This window comes from Ischnura elegans, chromosome X, assembly GCF_921293095.1.
Source record: "Ischnura elegans chromosome X, ioIscEleg1.1, whole genome shotgun sequence".
Classification (NCBI taxonomy): Eukaryota; Metazoa; Arthropoda; class Insecta; order Odonata; family Coenagrionidae; genus Ischnura; species Ischnura elegans.
In genome coordinates, this window is record NC_060259.1 from 45,205,385 (window position 1) to 45,228,884 (window position 23,500).

At 39.7% G+C, this 23,500-nt stretch overlaps 1 protein-coding gene across 1 annotated transcript in view; it reads left to right on the forward strand.

Annotated features, from left to right (window-relative positions):
- Positions 1-23,433, forward strand: part of LOC124170613 (brefeldin A-inhibited guanine nucleotide-exchange protein 3) — a 95,980-nt gene extending 72,547 nt beyond the window's left edge. The window contains exons 27-30 of the mRNA XM_046549441.1: positions 5,857-6,085; positions 10,262-10,542; positions 10,881-12,060; positions 15,952-23,433. Of these exons, the coding sequence (XP_046405397.1) occupies positions 5,857-6,085; positions 10,262-10,542; positions 10,881-12,060; positions 15,952-16,167 (1,906 nt within the window). The 3' untranslated portion in view covers positions 16,168-23,433. The remainder of the gene's footprint in view (positions 1-5,856; positions 6,086-10,261; positions 10,543-10,880; positions 12,061-15,951) is intronic.
- Positions 23,434-23,500: the final 67 nt, after the last annotated feature.

Genomic DNA, 23,500 nt, shown 5'->3' on the forward strand with positions numbered 1-23,500 from the left:
GGATAAAAATATTAATTTTTCGAATTGAATTTTTTTTCTTAAAATGCGCTACTTAGGATACGTGAAGACACGGCTTGTGAGGGTTATAGGGTATTGATTGAAAACAGAAAAGCAAAAATCGTAGTGCTAGTTCATCTCTGTTTGTAATGTGCCGTTGACAGGCAACTGTAATGATTGATTGATGATGACCTCTCCCGTAAAATTTTCAGTATTTTCTTTTCTATTATGAACACTCCATGGAAACCTACCTTTATCGGTAGAGTACTAAAATAAAAAATAATTATGATAAACTGCCTTATGAACGGATGATCAACGTAGTTTCCCTTTCCTCCAATTTTATCCCGAAAGCCAATTTGCGTCTTAAAGGTAGAATTTTATTTCCGTGTTTCATATCAGGCAAAATAAACTCTTCTCAGTGTAAAATTTGCGAATACGCCTTCCTCTAACCTTGTTCCCTACTAACCATGAAAACGGCTTGGCTACCAGTTTTTAAGTGTTTATCTCGGTATCTAATTTTTAAATAGCAATGAACTGTACTGAAAATTAAAGGGAATATTATGAATGTAATAATAGTATGAAAAATAGCATTGGGTATTATCCAAATATTCCAATTTTTGATTTCGGCATAGAGTGGAAAAACGCCCTCTAATTGGTGCTAATTAAAAGAAAGATCCCCTTTGAACCCTACCAACTGAACTAGATGAGAGTTTGTATGTTAAAAGACATGGTATAATACACTTCAAATGTAAATTTATATTAATAGTGCATTTACTTAGGAAAAACTTGGCTGTAACAAAATATCTCTTCAAAGTTGTTAATTGCAACTGTGGTAAATCTAGTAATAATCAAATCAATCGAAATTTTGAAAGACTTTCCCTAAGTTTGTCATGCCATGTGTTGAATTTTCGTCGTCTGAAGGAGATAAATAAGGTTGGAATGAACTAGTCAATTAAATCGATATTTCAATTTCCAGTCGCTATGTCTATTCCAGCAATTTCGACTGCCATATATCTTGTTCATCATATATCCATTTACTTGGTCATCCATTCCTAGTATAATGTGAAGTGAGTGCTTGTGCTTCAACCTCTGCTGTGTGCTTAATTATTGTGTACTTTCTTTACCGTAGTCACACTTAAATGGAAATTATGATAGCTTTAGGCTATGGCTAATTTCTAAAGTAATCTTCCCAAACCAAAGTTCCGATTTATACATCTATGTTTTGTTCTCTTTCGTCTGCTCTTTGAACCTACGTGACATTTGATCTCATCGATTCCTGAACTGCCCAGACATTCACTTTCATTAAATTTGTATTCGTCCTTTACATCTCTGCTGAATTATTTGATTGCTGTTTATCTTATTTTTACTTTTAAATGGTTCACGGACTGATACCCATGTGCTTATTGAGCGTATTTTTCTCTTTAAGGCTTACGTAAATATGATCTTAAAGAAAGTATGGTTTTGGAGAAATGAATGGTGAGCTGGTTGTCCTCGTAATTGTACTGCAATGACTCACGTTGCGAAATCGATGCCTTAATGCCGTTCTTCGCCTGATTTTTGGACTCCTGCTATTTTAGCTATCGCTATCTTCATCATCACTCATCGAACGTGGGCTACTTCAGCTTCTGCCGGATCATAAGTTGACCATTCGTCCAGTCATCATGCACTCACGTGGGCTGAGGAATGTTATATCACGTTGTCTGAGGGCTACCTCTTACGCGCGTTAGGTTCCATAGCCACTACAGACCTTTAAAAAATATTATATTTTTCTGCCAATTAACTTGTATCTTTTGCGTAAGAATTAAAAATCAGTTTCCCTATTTTTTAGTAGAAACTGATTTGAAGTAAACACATTTTTTGGTCAGAATAATTTTTGGTTGCATGAAATTGCGAGCTAGTGTCACTGTGTTCCCTGGCATTGTGTTATGTAACTTTGTTCATCATTAATTATTATGGTCAAGACCTCGGGTGAGGAAAATTTGTCTCCGTTTGTTTTGTTTGTATCATTCGCATTATAGTTGCCTCTTAATGTGTATTTATACTTGCGTGTTTAAATCTTGTCGTCGGGACCGTCTTTATCTTATGCCTTCGACTCGCGAAGTGTGAAGTTATGTGCGCTGTTCACTTCGTGCCTGAGTTCCAATCAGCGTATCCAAGCTCATCGACGAGCCCGGAGTACTCTTGTCACGGAAGGACGCGTTCACGACGGCCAGTAGAAGGCCAACTCCCCCTTCCCCTAGTCCCCATCCAGGGTTTTCATGTCACCAAGCTTGCAACCCTATCCTCGGCTGCCCCGCCCCCCGTCCGTATCACTCCGTGGGTGGCCGGCAGGCTTCGCTTACATATTCTCATCTCGCTTTCACTCGACTCGACAACTTTCTCTTTGAACTTGGGTCTTTTTCGGCGCGGCGTGTGGGAACTTGAGAATGCTGTGTTTGTACCCTCCCTATCCGCGCGTAAGGATGTTTTTCATACTGATACCTGCATGGAGTCGGATGGCTGTCATCAACCCCCTTCTGTTGATGCTTGCCGCTACATTCCATTGAATGGACTGAAGCGGTCGAGACAGCTTCTAACCAGCAACCTGCTCTGTACTCTTTGTGCTTTGTAGTTGATTATAAAGTCATCCTCTCTACTTTAACTAATAGTTGCGGGCTTAACTTGGTGGAAATCCTTTATCGTAGGAGCTGAAGGAATAAAAATTTAGCTTTTTCCACATGGTGATTTATTTAGTCCGACCATGGTTTCGTTTCACATTGAAAATGTTACGCTGTAACGAAACAATGGTCGGGCTAAATAAATCACCTCGTGGAAAAGCCAAGTTTATACTCCTTCAACTCCTACCTTATTAATCTCTCTCTTTTGTTGGGAAAATTGACGTTCGTCTGTTAATTTAGTTCTGTGATAAATTCGTCCGATTACTGTTGTAAAATTGGATCTTTAATTTCGTGATCTGAGGTTATTGCCGAATTTTACGTGCCTCCCTGAGGGTAGATGCTTGCTTTGAAGGTCATATCGTGAGTCGTTTATCGTGAGACGAGTAATGTTGTTGTAGGAATTCTAATGGTTATCGTTGTTCACTTGGGGAACATTGCAAATCGCCCCTGCCTTGTCCCCTTTCCTACATTTGACCTCTCTCTTTATGTCGTACTTACCTATTTCCCTTTTTTAGCGTTCATTAACCGAAGTACCTAATTGAATCATATTTATTAATTGGATAATTAAGTAACCCATGTCATTTTCACTTCTGTGATTGCCTTCCTTTTGATATCAGAAAGAGCTACAGCCATTGAAAGGAAGGGAAGTGGAAGAATGATGTACGTTAATGATTTTTTAAATCTTAGTAGTATTCCTTTAATGTAAGTTATTTATCTTGTGAAGGTATTATTTGTTGATTCACTCGGTGGCGGCGGAGTAGAGTCGTTGCCTGGTAATCCAGGGGTCGCGGGCTCGAATCCTGCATGGCTGGATTTTCCTCCATCCAGGGCATGGATATATGTGCTTGTCCATCAACTTAATTGTAATAAAGGTCTCAATATCATCATCATCATCAGTCAGCAACCCTAAGATTGGTTTGATGCAGCTCTCCATTCCACTACCCTATCCGCTATCCTTTTCATAGTGACGTATTTCTTCTCTTATACATCCTTTATAACCTGTACTATGTAACTCATTCAGAGCCATCCCTTGCTATTTTTCCCATCAAGGAAAGCAGGGCAGGGTGGAGTATGGGACTGTCTAGTCCTTAATCCGGTTGATAAATAAGGACGAAATTATTATTATTTAAATTTTTGTCTATTTTACGCGTAAGTCGTCAGTACTGTGGTGGGAGAGCATGAGGCTAGTTGGCGTATGGAGCTCGAACCTCTTCTCTCGCGACCAGCCTTTGGGTGGTAGTAGTAGCAGGGGGGTTGGATGTCACATCGTGGTGTGGGGATGGGAAGGGTCTTGCGAGTGACGATGACGAGAGGTACGCTAAGTCGATATTCAGGAGGCAAGGGCCGGCGGCGGCGCAAGGCGTCCGGTTATACCTTCTTTTATTTATTTAAATAATTTCTCACATCATTTCTGCCAATTTACAGTGACGAAGTAACGGACATGAAATATAAACTTAAGCAATCAAAACAAAGAGTACAGAATAAAAATGGTAAAGAACATGAATAAAATACACGTGGAAAGGGAGGTAAAGAAAGAGGTTTATTTATTCGCTGGGGAATGGGACAATGCGAGATTGACAAATGAGTTTAAGGGCAGAATATAGATCAATATTATCCAGCAATTAATTCAGCAGGGAAAGGCGGTGGTGGAGTAAGCGCTTACCGAGGGAAAGTCTAGGGATTGGCGTATGGAGTTAGGAATGCGTACGTGTGGATCGACTAGGCACTCTGAAATTAATAGAGGAAAGCGAATTAGGACAATCATTGTGTGTTTAGAATATTTTTAATAAATTTTTAATCTGTTTAAATTCTTTGATAGCAGAGATCAGGGATTGACGGAGAAGATATTCAAAGCGAGAGTGACATGTAGAATGTCTTATGTAATGGTGATTTAAGGTTTTGGTTCCGATCGGCGGGGGGATGAAGGTTATCAGGTATTTTCCATCCGAGTCCTTGGAATGAGGCGTTTCTGTTTTCATTTTAATTGAAATCCGATGAAATGTCATCTTTCCTGATCCGTGAGAACTCAATGAAATTTAGTCCATGGTCATTGAGCTTAACTTACTCTGTCCCCGAATGTTTTGGGTTGGCATCGCTGATAATTTTCATTGTTCTGCCTTATTAACTCCTCCAGGAAATTGCAAAAGGCTTTGCATTCTTGTAGGAAGAGGTTTTTGTATTGGCATCGTTTGTAATGTAAGGACATGTCTCTATTAAAAAAACTGTAAGAATGTTCATTTCTCTTGGGTTGAATTGTGTGGTCATTTGGTGAACTGAATTTCATGATAAGTTGAAAAATCGAATTTTCTGGTGTCAAAATGGATAATTATTTACTTAAGGAAGTTTTTGTATGTAGGGTAATGAGATTAATATCAAACTCGGTTAAGAATTTTCATCAAAAATTAATTTACGAAATGTGTGTGTTGGTTGTTGCAACTTTTTAACTCCATAAAACTCTTAGATTTTGATTGACTGATAGATAAAAATACCTGTTTAATGTCATTTGAAACTTTTTATTTAATGATTTTCCTTGAATATACTCCAATATAAGTTATTGGAATTCAGTTTTATCTTTGTGTCCTCAGCTGCCTGTTAGCTTTGCAGATATAAATCTGGTTGCTGATCTCATGGCACATTTTTAAATTTTAGAACATATTGCTCCTTCCATTATTTTTGAGGAAAGAATCACATTAGTTAGTTCGTTGACCCGAACCAGTGTCCTTCATTTGGTGAAATTATTGGCACTAAGACGTATCATTGTTTTCACATTGCTTTTGCGTTTTCGTATATTAAGCCAGAAACTAGTGAAATATCCTGTTTAGTTTTTTAGATTCCCGATCGGTCATCATTTCAGTAACCTTAAAAGCGAATCCAATTTTTTAACCTATGTATATCATATAAGTAATTTCAAACCCTATGAGCATTGCCAGTGCATTGTTTGTATTCCTCGAAAGCGTATTAACGATGACCATTTGTTGGTAAAGCAATCTATTTAGCATTCCTTAATATTTTTGTCATTGAGGTGGGATGTATGTAGCCTAACCGTTATGTATCCATTTTTTTGGCATATTGATTCCGGGTTAGTTTTGAAATTAGCCATTGGAGTGCTGGGAATATTAGTTTGTACGTCGCGCTCAATGAGGTATCTGGCACGTATCAGTGAGCATGTGATCTTGTGAGTGACGAAGCCGTTCCGTTGCAGGCACCTCATCCTGACTGCGGGTGCGGTGCTGACCCGGGAGCAGTGGGCGGTGGCGTGCGTGGCCATCCACCGCGCCTGTGCCCTCTCCCTGCACTCCCTGCGACAACTGATGGTGGCTTTCCACGCGGGTTCGCACAACTTCTACGGCGACGCGGGACAAGTGAAGGTGGCCGCGCGCAGGGACTGCACCATCCGGGAAAGCGATCGCCTCAAGCAGCTGGCGCAGCAGGTAATGCAGGATCTCAATATTCGTCAGCAGTTCACCATTCTCTAAGTCATTCATTCACTGCTTCTACCCGAAGTTTGGATATGCGAGAATGGAGCTCTAATTATGAATTAGAAGAGATAATCTACGGAGATAGAATTTAGTGTAGTTTTTCGATCTGAAGGCTGGATGTGATATGTGAGGGTTGATTTTACCTCTTAAGTTATAGGCTCGATTATTCACTCATATTCAGGGTCTAGTGATGGAAAAATCGATTTCAATTAAAATCGGAAATCGAGTTTTAAATGACAAAGATCGAGGAAATCGAAATTGAGTCTTGATATTCGAGTTTCGATCCAAACTTGATTTTTCAACTTCGATCTTGACCATTTCGTTTGATCTCAGCAACGTCACTACCGGCCTATGATAACACCATCCGTCCCATTTGAAAGACTTTTCTGTAAGATCGGTGAAATTGCAAAGCACGCCCTTGATCATCGGGAAAGCATCGCAATCAGTTCGTCTTTCTTAAAAGTTTTTGGGAAGCCGTATGGTTCCAATCGGTGATCCCAAAACTTAAGCGTGCGTGCATTTGTAAATTTTTACTCTTAACAACTCATGCATTTATTCTAAGTTTATCTTTTCGGATTTTTCTGCATCTCAAATATGTTTAATGAGTGTTTTTAGAATGTTTTGTAAACGTGTTCTGTAAAGAATGTATTTAAAAGAAGAACCGTCGATTTTTTCGAATGATCGATCTTTCGGTTTAAATTTCGATTTTTTTGGAAAGTTGAACTTTTCATTTCGATTAAAAATCGATTATTTCGACATTTTTTCATCACTATCAGGGGTGTCAATACCATTCCCTAGGCTACCGCGCATTGTGAGGGTATTTGTTGGGCATACCCAAAGCCTTCGCTCGTGATCTCAATTGGGGTAAAAATAATAGTTGTGGAAATATGATTTGCTTTAAACTGGAGCAAAAACCAAATCAGGATATTCCGCGGCCGGGCGGCTGCGTTGGCTTTTTATACATATCCCATCTTTAAAAGAAAGGTATCAAGTTGGAGCAAGATTTTTCTTTTGGATCATATAGTCAAGATTCAGGTCTTTCTTTCCAATTTATAAAAATAGATAAACTATCCCGTATAATTCTTAGGAAAGGTTTACCCTTTCAGAAAATATGATTTGGTATTTATGGAAAACCATATTAACGGCTCACGAGCGAAAGTAAATACTCGATTTTTGCAGAAATTCCGACTTGAAATTTTTTATAATGTTTTCTCGTCTTTAACGGCTTCTAATGATTTAATGGGTGAACCAAATATTTAAATAGCCATACTTCCTTGATCCTTGGACATTATTCTATCGGACTGTACCATTTTTGCTTACCAAAAAATATTGAAAATTGATGGTTTGTCAAGCTTTTTTCGATTTCCGCTCACTGTCCTTCGGCCATATCGGCTAATTACGTCAGCGCCTTCAGCGCGGCCATCTACATCTTCATAATACCCCGCGTCTAAAAGGCGTGTGGCAGGGGGTGCTAGGACACCAGCCGTTTACAGATTAAAAAATGAAGTGCTCTAACGAAGTTGGTACTTGCGTTTATTAAATTTCTATATGGTTCGGGGGAAAAACGAATTCCCACATTATCCGTTCGGCAAAACAGCTCTCTTAATTTATCGCATCTATCAGACCTGGAAATATAGTGTGGCTCTAATATTATGTTCTCTGTGTCGCTCTTAAAGATATCCATTCTCAATTGTTCAAGCAATCTAAGCCCAGCACGCAGCCTCCGAGTCTCCAGCGGCTTACCCAGCTTAACATCTGGGTAACGCTGTCAGTACGCCCTTAATAGTTTTTGACGAAACGCGCAGCCTTCCTTTGTAATTTATTCAGATCGCGGATTAAGTCTTTCTACACCGGATCCCATACGCTCGCTGCACATTCAAGGTGCGGTCGGACGAGTGCGAAATAGCCCCTTTCTTTTACTTTCTCATCCGAAAATCTTCCCACAATACGCCTGACGAATCCTAATTTCTTCACGGTGATTTGAGCCGCTAATAGCGAACCAAGCCGCTGTGTAGCTCGGATGGAAACATTTTCATTATTTTAACATTACGATAGTATCTTCTTCCTTCTCATAGGTTGGTCGTTTTTTACATTGATAACGGAAAATAATTTCTTTTATCCAACCTCTTTGTTTCTGTTGAAACCATCATCAGGGCTTTAGGTTTTTTAGGCTGATATGCCCAAAAACCATTAATAATTTTGATGAAATAATTAACATTTGTACTAATGAAAGTGAAGTTTATCCATTGATCGCGATTAAAATGTCTGAATCGATCGGGAGTAAAGTATCCGAATTCCTAATGATGGTTTTAAACGAACAAAAACCTAAGCTAAATGGTAATTATTTTTTACTTGACAAACATACTCTCCAAACTGCGAGGAGTAAGTAGATATTATTATGAATAAAAGTAGTAGAGAGAACACTAATCTCCATTTGATATTATAGTTATAACATAGCCGGAACTAAGAATTTTGTTAGTGGGGCAAAGATTAGTTCCCCCCGCCCCCTGCTCTCCCCTCGCTCCCTCTCTCCCCATCACCCCACCACTAAAATATAATACCTCTTTAAGCTATTTTTTGAGGTTCGGTAGTTGAAATTACACACCGTATGATTGCAGTTAAGAAGTTTTATTAGTATAATTTTTTAATTATGTATTGATTAATAATTGCCAAATAATTAAATAAAAAATAAATAATATAAAAATAAACTTTCCACCCCATGATATCTTATCCACAAGCTGTCTCATCGCTACAATATCCACGGCTCTTTCCCATCTATACTATCGAATTTCCTAACCGACCGCCCTCAGCTAGTTGTTCTTGACGGAGCGTCTTCTTTAAGCATCCCCATCCTTTCAGGCGTTCCCCCAAGGCAGCGTTCTCGGGCCTCTTCTCTTTTCTCTCCTCATTGACGATATTGCGAGCTGTGTACTTTCTAACGCATGCGGAATTCTCCTCTTTGCAGACGACTGCAAAATATTCAAAAGAATTGAGAATACTTCTGGACTCACAGTCTTTGCAGTCTTCCCTTCATTCCCTCGAGGCCTGGTGCCTTCAGTGGCAACTGAAAATTAATACAAGCAAATCGAAATACGTGCCTTTTTCTTTTAATCGCACCGTCACCCCTTATAAGTGTACTATTTTTAAAGAAATTGTTCCGATGGATTCCTTTATCAATGACCTGGGTGTTACTTTCGACCCCAACTAACTTTTCTTCCGCACCTCAACAAAATGAAATCCAAAGCCATGTCAGTCGTGGGAGTTCTTTATCGACTGACCACTTTTACCGACCCTATCGCCATGAGAGCTATTTTCACCGGTAGCGTTCTCCCAATCCTCCAGTAGTACTCCGTTATTTACTCCACTGCCTGTCCCTCCAACTTTAAATTCTTGAACGCCCAGTTAATTTCTTTATTTCAGTAGTCCGACACCCTGTTCCTTACCTCCGTAATTCTTCTCGCTCTGAAGTAATGTCTGCCCCATCATTGGTCCCACTACCCTCCCGTGGGAATTTTTATGATCTTTCCTTCATTTACAATGCCTTAAATGGCAAGTTCCGATCCTCAGAAATATTGCCTTTCTCTTCCCTCCACATTCCCACCCGCGCCTTTTGTAATAATCACCTACTACACCAACCGAAATTGCGTCTTCTGAATCTTTTTTAATATCCTTTTTATAGTTTATATTTGTTAAAGCTGCAGATTTTAAGTTGTCTATTCAATGGCCGTTTTGGCTGTTTTTAAATGGTTCAATAAATAATTGAATAAAAAAAATAAAAAATCTGCCGCAGGAGACACGTGACCCTTCTGCCCCACCCTAGTTCTGGGACTGATTTATAATGTCTAGAAGTAATCGTTTAACTTAAATGACCAAATACAACTTAAATGACGAAATTGCACTTTATCGTGCATTTTATCATTTATTTATTATGACCATCTTATTCCTTGTGGTCAGAGAAGTTTGTTTTTTTATATTCTGTTCGTCCTTATATTGAATCATTGATTTTTATGTTTTTTTTTCTGAAATCATTCAGTTGCATTTTTCACTTTTTCATCGAGATTTTTAGTAGTTGATTTTTCATAGCTCATATCGTTGTCATAAGCAGTTTCTCTTATTTCACATTGACAGGTGTTTCTTTTGGAGAGTCAGCGCGGATTGGAATCAACTATATCATCAGTGACTCAGGGCCCGTCGTCGTGTGAATATTCCGGAGATGGCATTCAAGGCGGGGAGGAGAGGAGTTTCATTTTTCTCCTGTATCCGCCGAACATTGAAAACACTCTAAACCCAGATCTCTACATCGTGCGCGTACCTTTTCGCAGCCTAGTAGTTGGCCTTCTGGCTCATCAAATGTTGCTTCAGACCATTGGCTCCATCCTTCTAAATGGAACGAAACACGTTGTTTCAAGGTGTGTACACGATGTTGTCGTATTCAAATAGTTTATATTATTCATGGTTTACTACATGGCATTTTTGGTACCTAGTTTTTATGAAGTAATGCATTAACTGATCTAAAGAAGCAAATTTCAAAGGAAAGTTTTACTTATTGCAAAGATTCTCTTTGAATGTGCTGCCCTTGGGGAGATGCTGCTATGTTATTGGGTGATATGGAACTGATTTACTTGCTAAAATATGCCTGAATATCTGGTTCCGGTGTGGTGTGCTTATTTTCTAACTACATTTTGGTTTTCAAATTGTCTAATAACCATGATGTTTCGTGCTTAATTTGAGTTTTATTTTATTTTAGCTTGGGAAACGTCATCCTTCATAGTCCAGTGATGGGGTTGCATGGTTCTAGGGGACATACATCTTCATCCGAGGGCAAATCTTTCCCCCTGCCTGGTTTTATGGAGCACATGTCAGCGGAAGATATGCAAGTCCTTCTCTCTTGCTTGGATTCTTCCTATAAAGCAGCAATCGAGTTTGACCAGCGACCGGGACTAAAATTTTTAGTCCAAAAGGTAGCTTATTTGGACCAGGCCGCGAACCTTTACAAGCAGGCAGGTGCTGCTTGGACTATCAAAGTAATTGCACTATTTGATTTGTGCTTGCATGAAGTTGGACAGGGAAAAATCACGGTGGAAAAAGTCAAGCAAATATTGGACTTGCACCAAGGGAATGAGGATCAAAGTCGTGATACAATTACGAACGTGGTTGACCAGTCGTCTAACATCATGATGGAGTTGGGGAAAAACCCTCTCGTGTTGGATGTTCCATCTCTGATCGTCAAACTGTGGCGGGGCTTCAATGATCTCGTGGAGACGTATATCGACGTTGCCCTGGACAGAAACGGGCAACACTCGGCCGTGGACCGGATATCGGATCGTCCCATTTTCTTTCTGATAGCCCACCCCGACGACTTCCCGGAGATCAAGAGGAAAGAGTGTCCAAAGGACCCACAGATCACTGATCCTCCAGCACCTCCATCGATAGCTGCTCAGGGCACGGCTGAACCCGTCCCGTCGCCTCCCAAGCAGAAACCGTCTCCGAGTGCTGCCGAAAGTCACGCTGCGAAGGAAACGAAACCTTCGTCGCCCGTGAAGCCATTCTCCCTCTCGGATCTGGCTCGTGAGCCGTCGGAAGGCAGTGACAATGAGGACCATAGCGCCGATAAGTCGGCCGCTTCTACAAGTCCTCCGGCCGCCAGCGATGCTCAGAATGGACATTCAGAATCGCCGATGCATGACAATGGGGAATCGGCAGGTCCATCCAATGGGATAACGACGGAAAAGGATGTTGAGCAGCTCATGGACGAATATAAGCGGCATAAGCTAAGCCGAGGTATCACATCAAATATTTTACCTAGGGAAGCTCATAGTGTAGACATGAAGATGAAGGCTGGACTGAGGGAAACCATTATACCGGCTACCTCAGAAGATAGACTTCCTCCCGAGTTGGAGAATCAAAGGAGGAGTAGCATTATGAAGGTTGGTATTACCTTAATTTGGCTCCTGTAGAAATGTAATTAATCAATGCACCTATTCCTTGCTGTCATTGAACGGCACATTAGCCTTGATTACATGCGCCTGCTAAGAGATTGGATTAGGGTCGTTTGAAGCCAAATATGGGCGAATGAAGAGGCATTGGTTGGTCGCTAAATTCGCCTATCCTCTTACTCATACTTGCCTCCTTGACGTTAGAATCTGCCTTTTCGGGCCCAACTAACTGGCGTCATACTTAGTGATATCATTTTGTCATGAGGCTTTTTGTGAAGTGTCATATTCTTCCCCTCAGTCCCGGGACTGACTTACTTGATTCCAGTTTATAGCACCATATTCCAGCCTTACTACCTGGGCCGGACGTGAAATCTCTGGCACAGGCTCCTTAAAAAAATGTCTATCTCTTTGTGTAGCTGGCTTTCCTCCTTTCTGTTTTTTGTTCGATGTCATTGCTTGTATATCGGGTCGGGTATTTTCTCATCATGTTGCGCTAGTATTACATGAAGCACGAAATTGAACCTTGAATACAATTGGTCCAATCCAAAGTTACACGTCATGAAATCCTGCTTTGTGTACGTTTAAAGGGATTTTTTTGGATGAGATTGTGGGGGAATTTTTGGAACTGGATTCGAGATTGGTTCCAGTGATTTAGTTTTAGTGCTTTAGTTTAGTTTAGTGCTTTAGTATACAGCAAGGTTTTGATGGAGTTTAACTTAAATTGCAATTTCGATCGGGCATTTTTTTGTGAAGCTGGGTGCTAAAACTAACAAAATGATTTCATGCGTGAACACCAGGGGCAGATGAATTTAAATGTTTAATCTTCTTAAACTGTAGTGTCCTTTCATGTAGCGAATATGGTTTTGGTTCAATTTTATTATTTACTTTAACCATTATAACTTAAAAAAAGAGATGGCAATCTTGGGGTGTGTCAGAAGACTTCTGATGGGTGGATCGTTTCCGGTGAGATCGGTGCATTTACTTGTATGTTTTGGCTTTCATGCTTCTGTAACTTCTCTGTCATATGAAAAAGTGAATGCACGTTGAGAATTCTACCTAGACGCATAATTGATTGTGCATTGGCCTTTGAAGCAATACGTCTTGTGACGTGTACGACGGCGACTCCTAACATTGCCATTTGAAGTCAAATCGGATTCTATGAAAAATCAAGTTTTATGCGAAAGAAATTTCCTTTTTCCAGTATGGCCCAAAACATAAGCATTTTTTCGATTGCTCTAGAATTCATACGCATACTAGAAAATAAATGCTCGTTCCTTTGCGGAGTATGCAATTCATAGGCCCCTACACTCGTACCCTCCAATTAGGTGGCGTGACAAATAACTATTAAAATTTCCTGTGTTACGTCGTGATCGAAAGGTTGGGTGCTAATGGTGTAGGGCTTAGGGAAACGCGGTCCATACTTGACGTCCTGGAGATGGGTTACAGGGTGCTCTGTAGATACGGTTATTGTATTTGCATCTTGGTGAATTTTATCTTAACTAATAATCAATAACGTCTTGAAGTATAGGTCTGCGAATGAAATTCAAAATGTTTGCCGACGTTTCGATATTTTCTTAGATCTTCATCAGGGCTTAGAATAATGGTTACAATACATACATGAAGGTATGAACGATTTTTACAATGTTTTATGCAATAATAAAATGAAACAAAAATAATATAATAAATATGTAATAATATAATATGAAAAGAATTCAATTGTTCATACATTGAAAAGAAGAGACTAGAATTTTGACGTGCATTATTTGCACTTTTTTTCCTATTGTAACTAGGTTAGTAAAATATCGTGGTCATAATCATTTTGTATTCATTAAATAAAAATAATTAAAAGAAAATATCGAAACGTTGGCAAATAATTTTGCATTATATTCCCATGCATATATTCTATACTCCAAGACGTTATTAATTATTATATATATCGAGGTCATGAAAAAGAAATCGATTGTTCATATCTGACATTTTTAAGACGCGTACTCCAGTGCCATTTTCACGTTATGTGGCCCCTCCCTCATCCCAGAAGACGGAAGGGGAGGATGGTGCCGAAGCATGTCGGAGAAGACGCAGCTCAACCGGGTGCAAACCCGAGAAGCCATCTCCGTTGTATCCACGGGAGAATCTTTCCACAGGTGTCCCTGCATTTTAGTAGCACCCATGGGCGTACCGAGCGGGAGTCAGGAGGGGGCAGCTGACCTCCTTAGAAGCAAAAGTAAATTTAGTTCAGAACGAGAGTTGAACAAATTTTCCATAATTCGAAGAAAAGTGATATTAGTATAAGACTAATAAAAATATTTTATTTTAGAGCAAATAATTTTAAAACCTAATAAAGCAGTGTTATAATTTTCTTGAAATTTTGCTGTCCTTAACCTTTTCTGTCTTACAACTTGAGCGACCACGGCTTGCCCCTCTCTTGGTTTGTTCCTGGGTACGCCCTTGGTGGCACCTCACTCCATTGGCAAGCATAGAAATATTGAAGCCTTCTAACTAACAATGTAGTCGAAGGTTAGCTTATGTGTAAAAGTTTTTTGAAATTGAAGCTAATGGCAAACCGACTTCTCTTGTATTACAGCAGAAAATAGCGAACGTAATGACTCAGAAATAAAATTTTTGGCATACTTTTGTCATAAATAAAATTGCTCTTAGAGGGTAAACTTTCTTCAACTTATGGGGGCGTTTTGATCTAGTGGTTAGAGCGGTTGGCTACTGATTGAAAGGGTTAAGGGTTAAATGTCTGGAGAGGTGGACCAATTTTTAGGTAATAATGCGGAGGTTTCCGACTCATAAACTAATGAGATTTTGCGCTCTACTGGTAAAAAATAATTTATATGGGTTATCTATGTCTATACGTAAGACCTATCTTTCACAGTACCCTTTTATGACGCTTTTCACTAGTTGAGCTCTCTCCTTGCCTCCGAAAATATAAATTTTTCATTCCTCGAGTAGAAGGTCTGGGCATCATGCGATCGTAAAAGAGCTATAATTAGTTACACAGATACATTTCACTAAAAACATGCGTATTAATTAAATTAGTACTTGAATTTAACCCAGTGTAATCCGAGTATGTAAGCAAATGGCAGTCACAATGGGGATTAAATTTCGGAATGGCTGAGGAAAGAAGAGGGTCTAAGCCGTCTCAACCAGGCTACGTTCCCATTCAGGGGTGAGCTCTACCCTCACCCATCAAAACAAACTTTGGAATTGAGGTACTGGTTGGTCGGAGGAATAGACACCTTCGATCGTGTGCGACAACAGATGCGATCCTTAAAAAACGTCACCAACGAGTCAGTTGGTCCCTCGAATCAACCTGGGAATTTTGCGTCACAATTATTTTATGTTTGCGTGAGGAACAGCATGTTTGTGGGCTAGTTGTTGGGGGTTGTGCATGCGCATGAGGTGTTAGCCTAGTGGTTACGGACTGTGGCAGATCCAGGATAGGGACAAGAGAGGGGAGGCTTGAGGGGGCCTGAGGGTGGCCCCCAGATGTCGAACATCATCTTTTGCCGAACGGATGGATATGGGAATTCTTTTTTCCCCCGAACTATAAAGAACTTGATCATTAGCTTTTCATAGGTAAACGGCTGGTGTCCTTACACCCCCGGTCACACGCCTTTTTAGGCGGCTTGCGGGGTAGTATGCAGATGAAGTAGTGGAGGTCCGAACAAAGTACCATTTTATCTAGTGTAAATTGGGGGTGCTATACCCTCTAGTCCCTCTCTGGATCCGCCACTGGTTCAGGACAAGCTCTTCATGAAAATGTTTTAATGTTGGCTCCAAAATTTTACCCCAACGGTGTATTTAACATTTACATGATCGAAGGTTACCTTGAAAGCGATGTGGATGGTCTGTAGCCCGCACTCTCTCTCGCAGGACGCTGAGGCGCACCGCGAGGTTTGGGCGGAAATGCTCGTGTCCGTGTTCGACCTCGTGGCTCACCTGGACGACGACCACTTCCGTGCGCTGCTTCCCGCCCTCTTCGGCGGCGTGAAGCGCCTCACGGCGCACGCGCCCGACGCCAACCTCAAGCGGGTGGTGGCCGGCTTCTTCCAGCGCGTCGCCGTCGTCTACGGATTCGACGTCGAGTAGACATGGCCCTCGACTCCTCGCCACTGGCTGTAAACGTTTCAAAGTTGCTATCCCGGCCCACAGGCGGTGTATCTTTCTGTAGCGTGTACTTATAATGGGAATCTCCTTGATCGGAGGAAAGCACTGATTTTTTTCAGCCATCCGATCAATATGTTTTAATTAATTAAATATTAATTCAACAGGTTGAACTCACCATTAGGAGCAGCTGTCGGAGTCAGATGAATTGAGTACTCGATTGGGTAAAAAATTGTAGCTCCTTTTCGAAAACTTTTGATGGTCAGTCGATTTATATTGTATTGAAAAATTATTCTTCTCACTACCCGCTCATTAGAGCAAATTTAGCGTCGTATGTTCGAGGCTGTTTTTGGGAGTTTTGCCTGTTGATTTCGAGGCAATTATTTCCGATTGTATCCGTGTAAAACAATGATTTTTGGCTGTAACTTTATTTTTGTGGCATTGATGCCATCCACGTAGAGATATGAGCATATTGCGGACTACTTTTGTGGCCTTCTACTGTATTCGTCACAGTCCAACCATGTTTATTCAACCTAATGTAATTTCAAAGCTTTTTCAAGTTTAGTTCTCTCTAATTGAGTGATTGCGTTTGACCCATTGCCGTGTCTCTTGTAGTTAGTGTGTCCATTTGGGTTCGAGATCAGTACTGTAAGATATATTTGCAAACTTGTCTCCATCCTTTCCTCGCATTCGATGCTGTGAATTTCATACGTTTTGTCTCGCTGTGTTTGATTATGTGTGAAGCATAGTATTTTTTTGCGATTGCATTGGACTCCGTTGCATAGCTACCTTCTCGCTACAAGAATGTAGGGATGTCGCATGCTTTTGAAAGTGTATTCCTTTTTACTCTAAATACACTCGAACTTTGCTGTGAAGCGAAAGACGTCTATGCTTATTACTCTTGTACCGCACCCTTCTCTCGTAGTATAAAACGGACATTTAAACGGACCCTAAGATGAAAAATAAAATTCTATTTCTAAGAACGTGTTTATCGGTGCGCAATCAAAATTTTATCAATATATGATCAGCTGTGATTTATTCGGTTTGTGTTCATTCTAAAGTTTCCCTGATACTGGAATGCTGTTTTCCGTATGCATGCGATTGCACAACCGCCTTAGTTGGCCTAGGGGACTACTAGCGTGGTTGTATACACACTCACTGTCACAGATAAGGAGAGGACTGCCACTGGAACTGTTTTCTGGCAAAAACGAGGTAATAGATTGAATACCCATTAGTTTGCGGAGGGCAGTTTATTTAGTTTGATTGCTCGCTCTGTGAGCGCATACTCGACTCATGCACATCTCCGGAAGGGTTACAGACAGTTTGTATAATAGGTATTATTTTTATCAATTTTTACGGTGTTTTTTGCTGGAGTAGAACAGTCATTCATACTTACTATAAGATAGACCCGTGTAAGCTATAACGCACAGGGAAGTCGTTTTAAATAGTACTCCATTCTATTTTATGATCCAAGTTTTATGATTTCGTATGCGTTTGATTTCTTCATATGACTTCACTTATAATTTATGTGAAATATTAATTTTTGCCGATTCATGGGACACAGTTTTTCGCGGTGAATAAAAAACTTGATTTTCCGCGCCGAATTCAATTCGCAATGTTGATTTCAATTATATTTTTAAAGTTATCAATTTTCACGACCGAGAACCACTTCCACGAAGTTATTCATAAATTTGCTTCTTCAAATATATCTTTCAAAAGCTGATTTGGACCGGAAATTCGGTCTTTGGGAGATTCATCATCTTTATGGTGTTGAGCGTGTCTTTTAATAATTTTCCAACGTTTTACAATTACGCGCCGAAACATCCAAATGTGATGTTGCGGAAAAGAATCTCTCTTCATTTGTATTTTTTGTTTTACTACTAGTTTTTTGCGAGGGTTTATCACTCAGTCTAAGTGGTTTATCTATAAGTCAGCCTTCTCAGTATTATTTTCAAATTTTTCAGAATTGTGTTGTGTGCTCGTTTGTGTTGTTTCTAGACACGTAAAATAATATATAGATAATGGTATTTATCTTACTGGAGAGAGTGAAAAGTACTATTGAGACGAGGAAAAAGTGGCTCTCATTTAAAGTTGTCAAATTGAAGAAAACGTGATGTCTCATACAGAGGGTATAAAACACTAAAGAAAGAATAAAAATGTAGGTCACCTTCAGTCTGGCCCTCGATTATTTTTGGAAAATAGATTCCTGTTTTGTAAAAAGGATCGATTAATTTGACTTAGCCTTTTTAAGCCCAATTTTTATCCCTGAGAGAAATGAAAATTGATAATTTATCATAATAATGTGTTCCTTTTCGACTCAGTCATAATAATTAAGGCAGTATCATATATATATTATTTAATTTTTCAGGAAAAAATGACAAGTAGTTCAGGTCTTTACGTAATAGCGTTGAAAACGTGCACATTTTTAAAATGACGGCGATTCAAAGTTGATGTTACACCCGACGCTGGGCTAATTGTTAATAAGCCAGGGTTAAAGGAAGGCAGGAGAGATTGTTAACCAAAAAAGTCATTTCCCCGCTTTATTTTACAATATCCAACTGAGCGATTATGGATTTTTTTAACTGTAATTGTAGGGCGTAGCCAGAAAAGAAATTAGGAAATGGTTATGAATGGGTTGTAGATATATGCATTTGTTTGGGGAAACTTAAGACCGTATCACCAAAAAATTTCGTGTTGTTTTAACCCCTAGACATCCCCGCTCGTTACGACCTTGCTGTGATTGCATATATCTTACCATTAGCCCGAAGTCCTATTTTCTCAGAACTGGGCAGAGTTCGGGGATTTGGGAAAAGGTTAAAAGTCTGTTGGAGACTTCTGGCGTTGGAATGTGACAATTATTCCTACGATCCTATCCCCATGTTCCTCAGTGTCTCGCGTTTAGTTTCCAGCTGGTTTTACGCTTATTGTGGTCACTGCGCTCGGCAAGCATTGATTATGTTAGGCGTCGGTCCAAGTCTATTTCGATAAACTAACGGAGTAACTTCGCCCTCGAGTTCCCGCCATTTCCATATAAATTCCCAGGAGTTGTGTCAAGGCAATGTGGGACTATATTCCCAGTTCTTATTCTTTTGCCGGCAGTGGCAGCCTTATTCTTATTAAATGTAGATAAAGGAATACTTCTCTTGAAGTCCACTTGGCTAACACAGGCTTTCCTACTTACACTAAATTATGTTTGTGAGGCCGCTTGGCCGCTCACTGGATGTCCCCGTTTTTGATCCGCGGATTGCCTCTTCGGGAAAGCACTAATAAAGCCGAGTTTGCGCATGGGGAGCATGCGGGGAATCCACCTGGTGGGAAAGGATTGGTTGTGCATTCTCTCTTCAGGGTTTGCCTCCAGGAATCGCCACCTGAGCTAGTCTGTTTGACATACCGGCAGGTTGTCGTAAATTGGGAAACGCTAACGTATGATCCTAAATACTGAATTTAATTGACGTAGACGTACTGCAATGGATTAGCAGCTACTCCTTGAGGGAGGAATTTGGCATTAAACCGGGTAAACTTTGGTGGGATATGGGGAGAGTATCAGGCTAAAGCTGGAGTATTGAGGTTTTGATTGACGTACGTTTACTTTAGTGTGTACCTAAGGGCTGTACCCATGTTTGCATTATTATTTCTGTGAAAATAGTGGTCGTTCTTTGTAGAAGTAAGACACTTTAGTACTATATTTCGAAGACGGTTGGACGAATAATTGGCGGGATCTCGTTTTTCACAATTTTAATCAAAAAAGCCTATTTTTTCATGTATTTTGTGATGTTACTAAATTTCAATTGGCATTAGGGAAAACAGAGGTGATTGTGACTGATATTCTGAAGAGTCGATGTGACTTACCTGTGCTTCGCTGGTGGTTGAATGAACACGTTGTGGTCAGCATAGGTCTTATGCTTGAAAGGATGGAGATTAAAATGTGATCTCGAATAGTTAAACCTTAACACTGGAATAAATTTCGTTAATTTCAGTATTGAGTTTTAAAATGTTCGGTGAAGGGTTGGTGCGTCGTACATTATTCGTGAGTTTCTACCTCGGGGTAGCCATGATTATATCTAGTCATTTAGATGAAACTCTTGGGAAATATATTTTCAAAAAGAGAGAAACTGGGTTTGTGGATAGTTCTGTTTTTCCTGTACTCAATCAAATGAAAGAGTGTTACGCGTAGTAGAGTGGGACAAAATACGACGTTAATGAAGCACAAATAGTTCAAATGATGAGCTCCCTTTCTCGTATTTTACAAGTTTTTTTGTGGGACCACCACCCTCTTGGCAAATTGATTGATCAATTTTCGCCTATTCCTCGACGCACTGCAAAGGAAGCAGCGAAACGACAGGGACGATGTGTGTTGCTACGATTTCTACGGTGGTCATCGATGCCTCCGCAGGCACATGTCAGTAAATGAGCCGCCATTTCGGATCGAATTATAATAGTCCCTGAAGCTGGTAAAAGGCCTGTCTCTGCGATTTCCAGCATATCAATTGCCGTTGAAGGCTCTCATAATAGTTGACACTACGGCCTACTAGCTTCTCTTCTGATCGTAACCCATTCTTGTCACAAGTTTACAGCGTCCGACCTCTTGTGTCTAGATCCTAGTCTAAGCCGTTGTCGTTGATATTCCGTCTGCTTCTCTCTCGTCTTCATGGACTACCTTATCGCCCGGAGAAGCCATTACTTTCGTGTTCGTCAATCGCTTGACCCCTATGTTTTCCTAAGTTAAATCATTTCCTGTTTATTTTTAATCCTTTTCCACCGACCTACTAATCTCATTCTTTTATTTCCTCATCTTCGTATTTGTCAATTTTTTTATAAAATTGATGATAATATTTGCTTTGTGGTTATGCACCAGGGGTATGAAAGTAGCCTTTTGATATTCTTAACTCAACTAAAACTTAATTAAAATCCCCCCTGAGTTCCCCGTTTTTGACCCAGTAATTAAATCTTATGATGGCGAATTACTGCTGAATTAGATTTTCACATAGCCTGTGGCAATCGAGCTCCGAAAGCGTTCCCTTCTTTTGTGTTCACTTCCTCTTTCGACGATTGGCATTGTATTTGGAGTCATCTCATTTTTATCTAAATACAAAATAAATGAGTAGAGATACGTCGTCACTCTATTCCGCGAAATCTGAAGTGGTTGTGTCAACCTACGCGTACTTGTGTCACCTTCATATCCTAAATCCTCCACCTAAATGTAAGTATCTCATACCCTCCCACTATTTACGTGGCATTCACCGCCTTAAAATTCGTTTTTCAAACGAGCTTTTCCCTGAACTTACGAATGATGAGGTTATTATTATCATTTTTCTCATATTTCCGATGATAAACCAGTTATAGTTCAACCGACTGGGATGCTTCTTTCCTTAACATTTGTCATTCCTTACCTCACGGTAGATGTCCTAGAATTGTCTTGGAGCGGCTCTCGACTCACCAAGGCTTATATGATGAATCAATTTGATTTCAATTATTCCGTATCAATATCGTCTCTCTCATTCATTGGTACGAGTCCTCTGATTGTGCGCGTGGGTCCACTGGCATTCATTGTCCTACTTTTTTGGGTCGCTGCACTCGCCGTACTAGCTTTGCTCCCTCATAGGATGTACTTTCAATACTGTCTCTCTAATTCTTTCTTTGCATGAAGTATAAATTTGGACATTTCACTTAGATCACAGTGATATACCCTTTCAATGCCCAAGTAGCGTTGGTAATTTTATCTGTGGCTGCACTCGAGGTGTCGGATCCGCAAAGAACGATGATTAAGCTTCTCTCGTACCTAATAAAATAAAATGCAGCGCGGTGAATTCAACTGTGGAATGGTGCTTTTTGTTTTTCAATTATGGATACCTTCCACTCTATCATGACTGAATATATATTCTCGTACCATGCCTTCTTATTACCCCGTTAGCCGTTGTGCATTCTCCCCTTGTCAGGTGCCCGACTATCCTCAGCGATTTAAATATTCTAAATGCTTATGTGTGTATTTGCTTGATATCGTATCGTAGCACGTATTTCCTCCGAATTCCTTCACTATCTTTCAGGTAATTCCCTATCCCATTCTTCCCTTGTTGCTCTCCTCGAAGGTGGTGGTCCTACCGTTGAAGTAAGAAATCACGTATGATTTGAAAAATAACAAAGCGTATTCTATCCGTTTATCCTCGTGTTAGGACTACCTTAGGTGATGAAGCATTCAGGAGGAGAAATGCACTCTTCCGTTCTCTTATGCTTAGGGAGAGCTTGTAGATCTGAATATTTCCGGTCATGAACCATTTCTTTCTTCCTCATTTTACGTATTTATTTGTTTCATTCTATGGTGTGGATTGATTTTTGCTCTTATATCGATTGTCGCCAATTTCTGCGTGTGCTTACTTCTGAGATAAAATTTGATGGCGTTGTGTATGCATGTCCTATTTCTGTTTGTAATCCTGTCATATGTTACCCTAAATTCCTATGTCCGTATAAAGTCGAATTGTAATTCTTAATGTCTAATCCCTTAATATTTTTAATTACACAGCCAATGTAATATATTTATGATGTAAGGATAATAACATATATTTTGGGAAACTGTAATGTAAATGTAAATGGAGACTTTGTAATTTTGAGCTATTTATTCAAATTTAGGGAGGACTTTTGCATAATTCTAATGTGCAACTAAAGTATTTCATTAGTAAGTGTTAGTACCTTGAATGCGACTTGTGCGTCGGGATATTTTGTCAAATTATTTGGTCTAGTTGGCATCTTCTAAGATATCAGAATGAAATCAGTAATAATCATATTTGCTCTGTGGTTCTGTACGTTAAGACCGTCGTTAAGAATTGTACTACAAGAGATGCACTCATTTGTCCGTCATTTTTCTTTTAATCTGCATTGGAATCGCAGGTGAAGTCATGCACAGAACTTGTGTCTATATTTATTCTTTTCCTTTTATTTTTCCAGATAAATAATTTTTTTACCTATTTACATTAAAACTAATCGATGTAATTGGTCAAACATAGGAAATGAACTCTATCGTGGTGTCTCTTTTGGAAGTTAATTTTAAGAATCTTTTGAAGTTTCAAATTTAAAGTATCTGAATGCATATTGTTTGACGTTTATATTTCTCAGTTAAATGCCAGAGTTCTAACATATTGATGGGTTTTAAGTTCTCCATGGCATGCGTGGTAAAGGAAATATATATTTGTTCACAGCTGGTGCATGGATTGATAAATGTTTGTCGTTGCCATGAATAAAAGGCCTTTTTAAATGACATTGTCAGTGTTTGATACCTTATTATACCTCTCTACTCATAAAAAGCATGTAAAAATATCTGGTAGGT